Source organism: Cryptomeria japonica, chromosome 10, assembly GCF_030272615.1.
Source record: "Cryptomeria japonica chromosome 10, Sugi_1.0, whole genome shotgun sequence".
Classification (NCBI taxonomy): Eukaryota; Viridiplantae; Streptophyta; class Pinopsida; order Cupressales; family Cupressaceae; genus Cryptomeria; species Cryptomeria japonica.
In genome coordinates, this window is record NC_081414.1 from 319,216,670 (window position 1) to 319,232,850 (window position 16,181).

The following is a 16,181-nucleotide window of genomic DNA, read 5'->3' on the forward strand; positions in this document are numbered from 1 at the left end:
TTGGAGTTCATGCTTTGTGCTTTCACAAGTGCGACATCTGCACTCCTTGGGAATTTTTCTCTAGAGTTACTATGAATCTTTGTCCTCAGGAAGATATGCAAACCTAGTTCTAGCTTAGTCGAGTAGATCAACAGACATTCGACATTGTTGTGTCGGCTTTGCCCTTGAATATATGCTACACAAGCTGGGTATTCATTCTATGAAGCCTTATTGAAAATATTGGTGTTGGTTCCCTAATACCTCTTTTTTGCAGTTACAAACCTCGACTGGGCGTTGGCTCTCTCTGCACCTGCCTATGGTTCTCGCCTTTAATCTTCGATGGCATTTGCAATCCTCTTAGGTGGTTTGGAGTTGCAAATTCCATAATTGTCGGTCTACTATCCTTGAGCCCAAGCTTGCATATTTTGCTTGGTGTATTCTTTTCCAAGTCTTTCCTCTGGGCTTTCACTTGAGGCATATAGGTATTTCTGATGTGCGTTGCCCTTTATGTGGACAACCTGAAACTTTCATTCACCTTTTTTGGTTCTATTGCCATGCTCAATATTTGTGGAGTTGGATTCATGATTTTTTCTAGCCTTTTCCACCAGATTCCTTTTCTTGGCATATGATCCTTCTGGGGGGATTCGCTTCACATCCCCTTCAAATTTACCCAAATTTGGCATGCTTTTAGGGTGGAAATCCTCTTTACAATAGGGAATGATAGAAATACTAATTTGTTTTCTCACAACTCAAATGATGTTCATGTTTCACTTTTCACTAAAGTGTGTATATGTAATAATGTGATGCTTAAGATTCAAGTGTAAGACAATAAGGTTGTGTTGTTGGTGGCCCATCTTTAGACCCTTCTAGAACATTGGGGGAATGCTCCTTGTACTGTTGCTAGAGTGCCTCTAGATCTTCTAGTTCGACACCTCTGCCATTCCTTCTGCATCTTGTGATTGGTCTTCGCCTCGTGGTCACTAACATGGACTTAGCTCTTTTGCACGTCGTTCTCAGACCCCGCGGTCTTAGGCTCCCCACCTCTAGTCAGGTGGTGGCAATGCTATCAACAGGTGGTGCTCCACCTCTTCGGCATATGAGGGCTTTGCCTCTGGGTAGGGCTCAGGGGGTGTGGACCCGACTGCTGGTGGTGCTAGTTGGTGGTAGGCTTTTGGTGGTGACAGTGGTTGGTTGGCTTTCGATGGTGGTAGTGGTTAGCCTAATTCTTCGAAAGGCTTCCCACATCTGGCGTTGACAATATTGCCCTCTCGCACTGATCAGGACAAGGACAAAGATGAGGCTGCTACTGAAGAAAGGTGGTCCCTCTTGGATGACAACCTTCACCTCACTAATGTATGGGGTCCTAAGAATGATAAAGATATGCCTCCTTCGACCACTGCTTTAGCCGCTTAGTGATTTCTCTGTGTTTTATTTGCTCTTCGGGCTTGGCTCGTATAATGTATTTTTTTGAGTATTTGGGCTCTGCCTGTTTGACTCCCGAGGGGCGATCTTGTATCCGCTTACCTTTTTTTGTGAATAGTGTACTTTATCTTGATTAATGGAAATGACTACTATTCATAAAAAAAAAAAGCAAGTAGCAAATTTTATAATTCATGGGGCCACCAGCTCCACAAATTATTGCACAAAAAGTTGAACAACATATGCTATCCAAAATAAGTTAACCAGCTGCATGGGGACCTGCCCTTATTCACTTAAAATTTGCTTGGATTTCTATTTCTTATAAAGGATAATTCCCCCTCACCTAGATTGAAGTCTCCACTTCAAAAGTTGTCATTTGGGAACTTTATAATATTCCATGTCACTTTCAATATCTCCAAAGACTTTGATTAGTGTGCAATTTTATTTTTGAAGTTACAAATATTTCCATTGCTCCTTTACCATTGTCTTCTTTAACTATTTAAACCTAATAATAATATTTGAGATTGTTTGTTTAAACCATGTGAAGATTATTTTAATATTAACCATATTTGTTTGTTTAAACTATTTAAAGAATATTTTAATATTAATCACGATTTATTTATTCTTTTCATACAACTTAAAATTAATATGTTTGTTGAATGAAAAGAACCTCCATTTCAATTTTAATTATAATAATAAAAAGAACATAAATAAATATAATTTTCTCTAATTTATAATCAAAATAATAAAAAATGATGAAAAAGACTATCATAAATTCATCTCCATCTTAACATGCATTTCAATTAATTCTAAATGCTTAAAGGTATCGTATTCCTGAGGTCTCTGACTGGAAAAGAAGCCCACTCCTTTTTATATTTCCATTATAATTCTCTCTATTTTTTTTCCTCAAATTTATTAAAAACAACACAACAGAAAACTTTCCGTTGGATCAGATATCTTGACCTAAGGATGAATGTTTTTTTCTGAAGTGCTGGCAGACTAAAAACATTATAATTCTCTCTATTTTTTTTCCTCAAATTTATTAAAAACAACACAACAGAAAACTTTCCGTTGGATCAGATATCTTGACCTAAGGATGAATGTTTTTTTCTGAAGTGCCGGCAGACTAAAAACACACCTTCATCCTCGTGTCAAACGGTGGCAGCATACACTCAACTTTTAACCTCCATTCCCTTAGCTGAACGGCACACCCGCTGCACTTTTAACAGTGCAGATGCTAGGTGTAATTGCAATCAAACTTTGATTTTAAATGTTGCACGGCAAACATACAAATACAGTGACTTTTTAGTTAGTTAACATCGGTAGAGCACTTTTAAACACTATCCATAATTTTTTTTATGGTTTGTTGAGATATCATATAGAACACAACCAACCCATTTTCCTGAATGAAGCAGCAAATTCTAGACAGAAAAATGTTATGATATACTGACCACTCAACAGGCAATTAACACAGGCTGCCAATCACTCAGCGTGACAACGTGAGTAATATTAAAGGTAAAATGCATATAAATATGAAAGAAAGGAATATAGAGGTACAGCCCAATCAACATCACTGGGACAATCTTCATGCTGAGCTTAGACAGCCAATTTCTACGATAGTTTTTGGTATCCAGCAGCAATGGAAGGGAGCCCAGAACCATTTTCATACTCATTTGAGCAATTGCATCAATCAATTCCATAAAAAAATTCAAGTACCCAATGTGGTGCAAGGACTTGGACTGGCCTCTGGTCGCTATTGGCATACCCAATTGAAGAAAACCTTCGAAACTGTAGGAAATGGATTGAAAGCAGGGAAAGAAAAAATTACAGAGGGAATTCGATTGGGGTCTGAAGGAAATACATGGAATGCAGGCAGGGAAAGGTTTATAGAGGCCGTTCGAATGGGGTCTCAAGGAAATGCGTTGAAAGTAGGGAAGGAAAATTTTAGCAACCATCTTGAGCCTAGACACCTATTTGACCTGGCAATGTGTGCCGAAGAGGTTTCTAAAAGGTTGGATGGAATACCAGTCTACACAGTAAGCAATTCCGCCAATGAGTTTGTTTTGGTTTCGGATATGAACTACCAGAGGTCTATTGGGTTGTTTTGTTTCAGGAAAGAGGATGCAGAGTCTCTTCTTTTCCAGGTGATTCTATCGTTTTTATAGTCTATTAAATTTCTTATAATTTTTGATTATATGGTGAGGTTATCGGTGACATTTGATACGGTGTATGATAAGAGCGAACTACATTCTTATTTTCCAAATGTACATATAATCGTTATCCTACAAACTCGGCAAACTCGTCAATTGTCTGCTGGATCTATTGGCTGCCCAATGGTTTTGGGAGGATTTGAATGTAGGTCACACTGATATGATTGTCTTATCCCCTACACATGTGGACCGCTGTCCTGAACCCCAAACTTAGCCCATGATCTCTACACTAAAACCTTGCCCCGTCTGCTGGGCATATGGGCTGCCTTATTGTAGTGGAGGAATTGAAACCCAGAATATGCTATCAGTGCACCCCTTCTTGCTTGGGATTTATCCATTGCATTTAGCTCCTCTCCGGCCGCAAACCCATGGAGGGGGCCTACCACTCTTTTTCTTGGTGGGAAAATGCAAAATGTGAGGTAAAGAAATAGGAACTATTATAATTTAAGAGTTTGTTAGCTTCCACAATCGGTGGTCGTAGATATTATTCTCTGGAAAACCTGTGATAGAAAGTACGCTCCAGTTTTTGGGCAGAAGATTTTGAGCGGCTAACAAAGAGGCGGGCCTTGAAGTTTGTAGCACTTGCTCACTGCTTAGACGTTCTATGGATCCTTTTTGCGAAATGGGAATATCTGTGTCATTGTTGTCTTCAAGAAACTCTTTACTGGTTGTTTTGAATACAAAACTATGAATTACTATATTTGAGAGTTGGAAGTTTTATATTCTCAGGTGATTTTGCTTCCTAGGTTTATTTTAGGCACTCTAGATATTTTGTTTGGTATACCCTCTCTTGATTAAAATTTGATGATGGAATTTTGAGTTCCATTTACTTTTGTTATTTGTTGATATTAATATAAGTTTTTCTTGCTTTCTTTTCAATTGTTGTGAAGAAAATTGTCTTGTAGCACTGCAGGTTAGCAGAAAAGAGCCAGGTTTAGGCAATGGGGCGAAGGTGGTTGCAGTATCTCTCAATAAGGCAAGGTCTTTTTTCACAAAAATTACATTGACAAAAAAGTCCTTTTGAGTCGGATGAATTTTGTTGTGAGATTTTAAGATCTTATTATGGTGAATGCTAATTATAATGCAGACAACACCTATACTCCATTATTTCTCATAATAAGCTAGCATCATTTTGTTGTAAAATTGATGTTTTTTAATAGCGAATACCGTTTCAAACCTTTTCAAGGTGATGTCGAATCCTGTAGGGTACATCTCTTGCTGTATAAATGGAAATCAGACTATAGGGCTTTTTACAGTTTGCAGGATCGAGTTAATTCTTACTGCAATCAGGTGTGAATTGGAATCCTCTGGTTATTGCAATCACCCGGTCTCTTATGATTGGTGTGTATACCTGATGAGAGCTTCTTTGCTGTTGATTTTTTTGAACTGGGCTGCCCTATTAAGTGCGGTTTAGTAATTTAGCCACTGGCTTCATCACCTCAAATACAAATGAAAAAAGTAGCCTCAATTTAATTCTACATATGCATTTACTCTGGAAGATGTCAGAGTCTAACAGGGGAAAAAGAGTTGATTCTTAATTTTGTCATAGATTTTACATTTCTCATGTAAACCACATAACGCAGTTATAAAGAACTCAATAGTTAATGGCATTATAACTCTTAATACTAAAAAATGGCTTATAACTATTAGTACTAAAAACTGGCTTATAACTCTTACGCTAAAACTGTCTATAGATGTAAATCCTGCAGACAATCATGTTATAAATTTATTATTGGGCAATGTTCTGTATGACATTGCGTTGGTTGTATGGTTAATTGTGTCTCTCTTCTATGGTTTAAAGTTCTTATTTTGTGCTTCAGTTTTGTCTTGCTTGTATGCAATTAATAAGGTAGGGTTCTTAGCATAAAAAAAAGTAAACTTCCAAAACTGCTTATGAATGTCGATTTTTTTATAGTAAGTAATAACTTATCTGATCGGTAATGGTCCGATAATCAATCATTGAGGAAAATTTCATTAGTCCATCTCCATTTACAATAGGTTTTCAGATTGGATTACTCAATACAGTAGTAACAATTTTGAATAAATATTCAGATTTATGATTGCTAAATAACACAATACCAGTACATCATATTTACTGTAGTATTCTGTTTTGGATTGCTTATACCTAAGAAATTTCAGTCATCTTCTGGAATTACAATTTATTTGTATAAATATAGAAAAAGTTATAAACAAACACACACAGACATAAATACATATACATGTTATGAAAGTTCATGATACTGTTACAGTGGTAGTAATACTGTTTACGTTCCATATATGTGCTTGGAATACTGTTACTTTTTCCGCACATATTTTAATGTATGTTGCATCATTTTCATTTATGAATATCTATTTATTTGGCTCTTTGTAGTTTATTATTAAAGGATAGATAACCACTCTTGAAGGCAATAAGATGTAGTTTATTCATGTCTATTTTTTTTAATGTTTATTTTTACCTCTGTGCTTGTAGACACTTTCATTGTGTTGAAGAATTTGAGATTATTTTCATTTGCACTGGAGCTGATGCTTTGGATTTCTGACCCAAGTTTTATTAATCTGGCTTAAGTTGTCAACCATGCATAAAAGTTCTTTTACTTGTTTCAAATGTTTACAGGACTAACAAGTTGCATGCTTAATTTTAGAAGAGCTGAGATCTGCACCATAAGAAAAGAGAATGCTCAAGAAAATGGCATTTCTGAACAATTAGAAATCCATATTTTAAAAGATTTTCTACATATTTTTGTATTTGGTAATTTGCGGGCATTTGGGAGTGGTGTTTGAGTTGGGGGGATGGGGGAAGGCGGCGGGGTTTAAACTTAGCTGGCCAAAATGCATGCCAATGACAATAATATTTGATCCAAATTTGAGGCGTGGGGTATAATCCTATCTTAGTGAAAGATACGATTATAGAATATGCAAAGGAAACCAAAGATTTAGTTAACCAATGTGCACTTCAAGACCTAAACAAATAGTTTACAATGGACATTACATATAGCAAGATTGAGAATGAGAATTCTCATGAACAAAAATGGCAAACACATTAGATTGATTTGCCTAGATTCTTCTTTGCTATCTGATCTACAATGTGAAGAATCAAATGACTATATGTACAATATTGTTATGCACAATATTGTTATAAGAGGTTACAATGCAGTTATAGAATAGTTCATATTCTATGGTCCACCAATTTTTTAGGATGGGGGGATGCATTTCGGGGACGGGATTTTTTGAGGCCATTTTTGGGGACGGCAAAGGGGATGGCTATATAAATATATACATTTAAAAAACATAGGGAAATTTCAAATATTCATATGATAGCCTATGTATATAAGTTTTGATATATTTGTGTACAAGTTGTCCCAACCATATACTAGTCGTGGTACTCTTAAGGTATTGGATATATGTTCCAGTATCTGTATAAATACAAATTGCAAACTACATGTACCATGTCAGTTTATTTTTGTTCATATGTAGGAGTTATTAAAAATATGATTGCATCATCTTTAATATGATTTCTATTAATTTTTGTTTATTTTGTCATTTTGTTTTAGCACTGTGGAATGTAATATAGTTTGAGGATTTCTTGCTATAAGCATATCTAGAGCCTTGTTAGATTTCTTTTCTGGCACTGTAATCATTCTTAGCAATTCCATTGTCATTATTGTAAATGTCGTCATGCATAAAATCTATTAGTTTTTGGTCTGGGTTTGGTATTCATTTTAATTTATTATTGTAGAGTAAGGTTTAGCAAATAATAGGAGGTCCAGTACATAATTATGTTTTTCCACTATATTATGTAAGTAGCTAGATTCAAAATTGAAAATTGAGTAACAGAGATGCATATTTTTTGTATGCAGTTTGGAGCTATTCATTTGCTTCCAAAAAGTGAGTCTTTGTGTTGTCCCACGTGTGAGATCTAATATTATATTGCATCAAGTTATGGAATTTTTTCAGCTAACAAATGCATCAAGTTGTTTCAATTCATGAAAATTTTATGATGAAAATTATTCCCATTTTACCAGGTCTAATTTTTTTTCTATTTGTCATCATCTTTTGTTTGACACATCTTTGTTCTTTAAGCTTGTTTGTTTTCTTTTATATTTGGTAGGATGTCTCTGGCATTTTGTACCTTTTATTAACACCATTCTCATGTTTGTGAATTAACTCATTCTTACCATATTATAGGGTTCCAAAATGCATCTTTGGATACCTTTTTTTAATTTACTCATGTTTGTGTAGATTCTTGCCCCGATACTCCAAACTTGTTCTCAATCAACAATTTTGTATTTTGTTGGACTGTAGTTTAGGAAAGCTTAATGTCCATGAGCAAAGAATTGTTTTTCATGTTATTGCATATACTACAACGGATTTACAATTTCCTGGATAGCTTATTGTTGTATAAAATTTAATTTAATTTTTTTTTAAAGCTGGACGTTTTTTTCCCTTTTTTGAGTGCTGGAAAAAAGGTGACGATCGACTGTCCCCACCCTATCCCCGAGCTATCCTTCCATTTCATAAACATCCCCAGTGTTTTGGCAAATTTTGCTGATGGTTGGGAAACATCCCCAAGTCGTTCCTCATTCCCGAGATGTCCTCGGTGTGGGGAGAGGCAAAAAGCCCTCGAGACACATCTCCATGTAACCTTGTTCATATCCCATGGTGTTGCTTGACCTTCCAACTGCCGATGGTTAGATAGTTAATGGTTGCTGTTCTAGTTCCATGAAATATTCTTTCCACTGCTGTCTATGAAACTTGTGCAATTTGTTTTGTTTTGTTTAAATAGTTTTACTCATAACAAGATTTATTTGATCTCAATACTCAAATCAATGAAACATTTGCAATGATAGGAAATAGAATATTTGTTTTAACAGGAGATTCAAATAGATAGAATGAAATACATAAAATCATACATGCATCGAACATTCCCTTCAAGACAAATCACACCTCAAGCAATGCTGATATGCTGATGATTTCAATGTGCATGAGGAGAATTCTACCTTGCTTATGTCATTGGCCCTTGGAGTCGACCCAGTCCGAATTGTAAGGCATTGGCAGCAATATCTACACTCCACAGGCCACGATTCTGAAACTACAGGCTGCGAATTGGGATGAGATCAGGCTGCGATATGATTGCACTAGGAACCGTTCACGATACCAAGGCTAGCGATCAGGAATGAATACGAATAATGAGCTTTAGAGCAGGCCACACCACCTTCAAACTCTCGATACACAATAAACTGAAATCTTTATCACTGTCTCAAAATCATCCCTTTGTGTACAGCGATTGGTGAAAGAATTCAATAGGAATTGGAATCTGAATTGATAAATGTTGCACTGGGGTTGCATCCAGAGCAAGAAGACACCAAGGGTTTCGTCCTGAGATGCCCAAAAGTTGACTTGCAGAGAGAATTCAATAACAAATAATGATCAATAATAATGCTTGAAACCTTCGATGCCCCAATATATACTCTTCAAAAAAGCCATTGATTTCTCCATTGAATTGTTTTATAGGAGCAACTAGGGCATTTAATAATATTTGCCTAACATCAATTAACTCACTACCATGATGAGTTGGCCTAGGACTAATAAAGTCATAACTTAAGTGGCCCCATTTTATAGTTAAATATGATTGATTAAATACTTTAGCTTTTCCCTTTATATTTAATTATCAACTTATTCCCTTGTTAATTAATTTGACTTTGTTTTGTTCTAGCCTTCGGGAATAGGAAAGGCTCACATAATTTACTCCTGATTGAACGTTAAGCGGAAAGGGATATCACAGTCCTCCCTTCCAGGGATTGCTGGTCCTCTAGCAATCGCAAATTGGGGTGCTGTAGAATTTGTTCTCCTTCCCATGTTGCATCCTCAATCGGTAAGTCTCTCCACTTGAAGAGATGTTCACGGATCACCCTATTTCTTAATCTCCTCTCCCTTATATCTACAATATTGTTAGGGACCAAAACCAAATTACCTTCTTCATTGAGGGGTGGAAGTTCTGGAGATGAAATTGTATGTTGGCCCAATGCCTTCTTGAGGCATGAAACATGGAATACATTATGAATTTTACTGCTCTTTGGAAGTTCCAGTTCATATGCAACCTCTCCAATTCTCCTCAGTATCTTGTAAGGCCCATAGAAATGTGGCTTAAGTTTTTCCGCACCACTCTTCTGTTAATTTTGTGCCCTAGATCAGTAATCAGATTTATGTCTTTTAATTATGCCCTAGTTTGTTAATCAGATTTGTAACATTTTAGTAAACCATAATTCAGTAAGCTCAGAAATGAAACAAGTAAACAAGAGACAAGCACAAATACCCTGGGAAAACCCAGCATTAAAGACCCACAGGTCAGCTTATATATTCTCTCTTAATTGCACAAATACAATACTTAGCTTGCTTCTCCAGATCTGATCCCTTTTGTATGACAGATCTGCACTTCTAAGCACTTCAAGTCTGCACCAAAAAGGCCTATGTCCTCTTGGACAAGTTCGCACTATCCTTGAGTAAATTCGCACCTTTTATTTGCAGAGCTAGTTCACTGATTTTATGAATGATTGAATTGTATTTGCAAGTTGTCTTTATTTATATGAGACCTTAACCTTTATTAAGTCCAAGTCGGCCTTCCTTCTTTTGGCACCAATTTATTTATTGTGGCGTGGAGTATTTAGGGTGTCATGAAGGTATAGGGCTGGGCTCAACTTGGGGGCACGTTACCCCTTTAGGATAGGACCCAGTCCTATATGGGTTCGGATGTTGCCTTAAGGCAATCCGAACCCATCTTACCTAGTTACAAATAACATCTTCTTCAACGTAGATTGCCTATATGGCTATAGGCGCAAGAAAACTAAGTCCCCAACCTCTAAAGATCTCTCAATGCAGTGCCTATCTGCATACATTTTCTGTTGCTTTTGAGTGTGCTAAAGATTATCCTTCAATGCCTTAAGGATATTCTAATAGTTCTGCATTGTTTCCTTTGCTTGAGGGACTTCACTATCATTGAAAGCCAAATCCATGAATGATAGTGCATCATACCCATATAGAGCGTTGAAGGGAGATATGCCAATAGACATATGGAAGGTGGTATTGTAACAATACTGACCTAAGTGAAGCCATCTAATCCAAGCACGCTGCTGCCTTGAAACATAATTCCGAAGATAGCCCTCAATCCATTTATTTACTATCTTTGTCTGACCATCAGTTTGAGGATGGTAGCTTGTGTTCGGAGTCAGTGCTGTACCTACCAATCGGAATAGCTCTTGCCAAAACATGCTGAGAAACCGGCTGTCCCGATCACTAACAATGGTCTTAGGGAGCCCATGCAGTTTGAACACCTCTCTGAAAAATGAGTCTGCAACCTGAGGTGCTATGTAATCTGTAGGTCCAACAAATAAATGTGCATATTTTGTTAATCTGTCAACAACTACAAATATGTAATCTCTCCCCTGAACACGTGGAAGTCTTGTAATGAAATCCATGGATATTCCTTCCCACTTTTGTTCAGGTATCGCAATGGCTGAAGTAGGCCTACAGGAAAAGTATGTTTTGACTTATTTTGCTGACAAGTCAGACACTATCTAACATATTGCAACACATCGTCTTTTAGACCCTTCTAGGTGAACCTCTCTCGTATCTGATGATATGTTTTGAAGAATTCCGAATGCCCTGCTAGAGGTGTATCATGCATTGCCCTCATAATCTTGACCTTCATTTTAGATCCTGGTACAAGATATATCCTGTTCTTATAATAAATTATATCATCAACTATAGAATACTGGTCATCCTGTACCCGTCCATCAATCAAATCACATGCAAAAGTATTCTTAGAATATTCAGTCAACAATTGAGATTCCAATCAGCTGAAATCTCAGTTAGAGAGTAGAAAAGCAGGTTCCCTAGAAAGAGCATCAGCAACAATATTCTTTTTTCTTTTAACATACTCCACATCAAAGTCATAAGCCTAAATCTTGCTCACCCACTTCTGCTGCCATTCATTCAAATCCTTCTGTTCCAGAAAATACTTGAGATTGTTGTGATCAGTCCTGACCACAAATTTGGTACCCACTAGATACTGTCTGAATTTAGCTAGCACGTGCATAATGGTTAGCATCTCCTTGTCATAAGTGGAGTATGGTTTTTCTATATCCCTCAGTTTTTTGCTCTCAAATGCATTCGGATGTCTATTCTACATCAAGATTGCATTGATTCCCTGTCTTGATGCATCGCACTCCAAAACAAATGACTATGTGTAGTCCGGTAATGCCAACACTAGACATGAGCTTATGACCTCCTTGAGCTTGTCAAATCTCACCTGTGCCTTATTGGATCAATGAAATGCACCCTTCTTAGTGAGGTATGTCAAAGGTGACACCAATTGTGAGAAGCCACTCACAAATCTCCTGTAATAACAACACAATCCCAAGAACCCTGTCAATTTCGATATATTCTTCGGTGGCGACCAATCCAAAATTTCTTGTATCTTCTCTTGGTGTACTTTCACACCGTTAGCTCCAATCACATGCCCAAGATAAAGTATCTCGGTCATCTCAAACTCACATTTGGAAGCCTTCGCATATAGCGACTGAACCTCCATGATACTCAACACTGTATCCAAATGTTGTAGATGATCACTCCATGCCTTGCTGTATATCAGTATGTCGTCAAAGAAGACCAGAACAAATTTCCGCAACTGCTCACGGAATGTGTGATTCATGCAAGACTGGAATGTTGCCGGTGCATTCGTGAGTTTGGGATTTACTGTCATAGGGTGCTAACACCAATCTACAAGGAGGCTCCCTCAAGGTTGAGGGCTTCGTCCCTACCCCATCTTGGGCTCATCATCACTTGTGAGGATATACTCGCCCGTCCCTACACACACCAACCTATCTTCTCATAGGCATTAGCAAATGAATCAAGATGGAGTCATGAATATAATAATCTTTATGCATTATGAATGTACATTAAAGTAAGTATAAATCTGATATATGAAATGCAGTCTTTTTGATAATATATACAGTAATTATATTGCATTTATTTACATATAGTAATACAGATCTGACATGATATCAATGGTTAAATAAATATTATATAAATGCAGATCTACGATGACATAAATGAAATAAAAATATATAGCCATGATACAGTGTACCCGCCTGCTGTCTTAGTTACAATAGCAAATAATTGTAATGCTGGAAATGATCAATTAATAGTAATATCCCGTTGACGTGTTTTTTATGACTACGTCGAACACAGAATAAAGTTACCAATGGTCACCTTACTCTCTCTTGATCAAAGTGCGATTGTATGCTAAGATTGCGGAAAGTTCAAACAATCGACTCCAAGGTTCCTAAATGCAACGGACATGACTCAGTTGGTTGATGTGATATACTGGTATTCCAAGGGGCCTTACGTACTCTCAAAGAAGATTAGACAATTTTGCAATTTCAAGGAATTGACTCATGAATGATTTAGCTTTTAATGGCTCGTTTTTTAGGATTTTAGGTTTAAAATTTGCAGAAAGTAAATAGGGAAGGGTTTAGAAAGCTAGGCTAACTTAATCTAGAGCTAAGAACAAGGAGACAAGTATTGCTCAAGTGAGATGAAACCACACTCTGCTTCGCCACTAGGAGACAACTACACAGAGGCAGTGCAATCTTCAAAGGTTGTGCGAAATATTTCTAGACCACCAATGAACACCATCAACGAACAATGTCCATCGATGATTGAAGTTAAGTTTTGTTGTGACGTATTCACACATCGCCCCATTGCAAATGGGGAACCCTGCTTTTTTTGCTTTCTAGGGTTTGTTTTCTGGGTTTCTAGGGTTTTGTCTGTTAGCCTTTGCATTTTGAGTGCTGTCAGGGGGATCGCTGGATAGTAGTCTCTTCTTGAGCTAGGATGAGTCAGTGGATGCTCCGGGTTAGGGTTTCCTTCAAGGTCTTCCTTAGGCTTAGTTTTGCTAGTGGTGTCCCGTTTGAGTTCCAGGAAGTCAGAGAGTGGTTGAGCAAGTTTGGCTAAGATATGGAAGAAATGGATCTAGGATCAAGTCTAAGGCAAAGCCAAGTCCAATTTGAAGTGAATTGAGCCTAAAAGAGAAATTTCGCTCCTGACCCTTCCAAAGGGTCTAGAGCGAATTTTTCCATAAGGCATTCTACCTTGCCCAAAACTATGAACTAATCCTTGTCCCAGGCATTTTTGAAAGCAAAATTCTTGTTTTGATAAGGATAGGTTGGAGATGAAGTCAGGACTTGAGCCCAAACATGATTTTCGCTCCTGACCCTTCCAAAGGGTCCATAGCGAAATTCATATTTCCCCTATATTGCTCCTCAGCTTGACCAAGTTTGGAACTTCTAAGGCATGGTTTGGTAGGTTTTGATGCATGGGGAGGAGGTTTAAGGCTTTGAAATTATGAAAATCAAAAAGAAGATTTTCGCTCCTGACCCTTCCAAAGGGTCCAGAGCGAAATCCTCCATTTAGCCTTCTTTTGGCCCTAAAAACCTAGTTTGACCTTGCCTAGACCCAGTTGGATGATGGATTGTCTTGATTGCGATGAAAGGAGGTTGAATTGATCAAGTTTGGGGGAGAATGAGATGAAAGGAAGTGAAAAGCTAGCCAGGAAAAGGAAATTCGCTCCTGACCCTTCCAAAGGGTCCAGAGCGAAAATCCTTATATCTCTTGTTTTCTTCCTTGTTTTGGCTAGGCATTGGCATGATGGAGGATGAATTGGTATGTTCTTGCCTTGAGAAGGAGTTGGATGCTTTGGAAGATCAAGTTTTTGCCTAGGAGATGAATTTCGCTCCTGACCCTTCCAAAGGGTCTAGAGCGAAATTCACTATAAACCTCATTTGCTACCTTGAATGGGCTTAAAACCTGGTTCCTCAAGTGGAAAATGATCTATGTTTGCCTCCCAAACAAGATTGAAGTTTGAAAAATAAATAATCAAGCCCAAATCATGATTTTTGCTCCTGACCCTTCCAAAGGGTCCAGAGCGAAAATCTACCTAGACCTCATTCTCTTCCTTGTTTGACCAAATTTTGATTTGCAAGGCATCTTGAAAGGAAGAATGGACGTGTTTGGCCTTTGGAAATGTTTGAAAGCATTGAAAAATGTAGGATTTTAGCCAAGGAGGTGAATTTCGCTCTTGACCCTTCCAAAGGGTCCAGAGCGAAATTCCTTACACACCTATTTTTTGACCTTGCTTAGACCACAAACCTTGTCCCTTGGGTGAAGAATGATGTTTAGCTACCTTCTAGAGAGGATTGGAGTTGAAAAGATGAAGGATCAAGTCAAGAATAAGAAATTCGCTCCTGACCCTTCCAAAGGGTCTAGAGCGAATTTTCTCAAAACCATCTTTTTTCCCAATATTGTGCCCATGCAATTGCAAACTAAAGTGAATTGAGGTGAAAGAGATCCTTAGGAATGACTTCAAGCGCTAGGAAATCATTGAAAGTGAAGGAATTGAGCCAAATAGTGAATTTCGCTCCTGACCCTTCCAAAGGGTCTAGAGCGAAATTCCTAAAAACCCTTATTTTCTTAGCAAAATCAAGTCAAACTTTGGTTTCTATAACTTGGATGAGTGAGGAGAAGTGTTTTCTTACCTTTTTGAGGTGGATTCAAGTTGAAAGGATGGAGGAAGAAGACTAAAAAGTAATTTTTGCTCCTGACCCTTCCAAAGGGTCCAAAGCGAAAATCTCTATAGCTCTTATTTTCTTCCTAGTTTTGGCCAAGTGTTGGTTTTTAAGGCGTGTTGAAAGATGGATTTATGTGTTCTTTCCTTGAGAAGTGGTGGAAATCAACTTAGAACATGGATTTTGCTCCTGACCCTTCCAAAGGGTCCAGAGCGAAATCCTCATTTACCCCCCTTTATTTTGCCTAAGGCATTGAGAGGTGACTTTTTCAAGCTAATTTGGTGGTGAGTGGGCTTGATGGTGGAGAGGAGAGTTGAGTTAGATCAATTTTGAAGATGGATTGGATGAAGGAGGTGAGAAATCAATCAAGAATATGGATTTCGCTCCTGACCCTTCCAAAGGGTCCAAAGCGAAATTCTTGGAAACTCATATTTTCTTCTTGGAGATGGTCAAATTCTTGAGTTTTATGGCATGGTTAGAAGGACTTTGATGTGTTCTTGCCTTTGAATATTGGATTGAGGTAATGGAGTACCCAAAACAAGCTCAAAATAGGAAATTCGCTCCTGACCCTTCCAAAGGGTCCAGAGCGAAAATCCTAAAATCCACCTATTCCTTTCAAATTTGTGCCAAGCCATGCCTAGACCAAGGTGAGGGATGCCCTTAAGATTGCCCTTGAATTGATTGTTGTCTCCAAAAATGATGGTTTTGGGCTAAAGGAAGAAATTTGCTCCTGACCCTTCCAAAGGGTCTAGGGCGAAATTCATTATAGGTCCTGTCCCTGGCCATGATTTCTAGCGAAATTCATTCTTCTAGTCATTTTGAGGTCAGATTTTTGGTTCCTATAGCGTATATGGAAGTGGAGTGATGTATTTTTGCTTGGCAATGTAGATTGGAGTTCAAGAAATGAAATTTCAGGCCTAGAGGAAGAAATTCGCTCCTGACCCTTCCAAAG

At 37.7% G+C, this 16,181-nt stretch overlaps 1 protein-coding gene across 4 annotated transcripts in view; it reads left to right on the top strand.

Annotated features, from left to right (window-relative positions):
* Positions 1–2,319: 2,319 nt before the first annotated feature.
* LOC131036706 (protein TIC 22, chloroplastic) overlaps positions 2,320–16,181 on the top strand; it is a 171,856-nt gene continuing 157,994 nt past the window's right edge. For all 4 annotated transcript variants that reach the window (XR_009104132.2, XM_057968666.2, XM_057968667.2 and 1 more), the window contains exons 1-2: positions 2,320–3,542; positions 4,522–4,584. Coding sequence is in view for 3 of the 4 variants with exons in the window: in XM_057968666.2 (XP_057824649.2) it covers positions 2,919–3,542; positions 4,522–4,584 (687 nt within the window). In the remaining variant the exon portion in view is untranslated. The remainder of the gene's footprint in view (positions 3,543–4,521; positions 4,585–16,181) is intronic.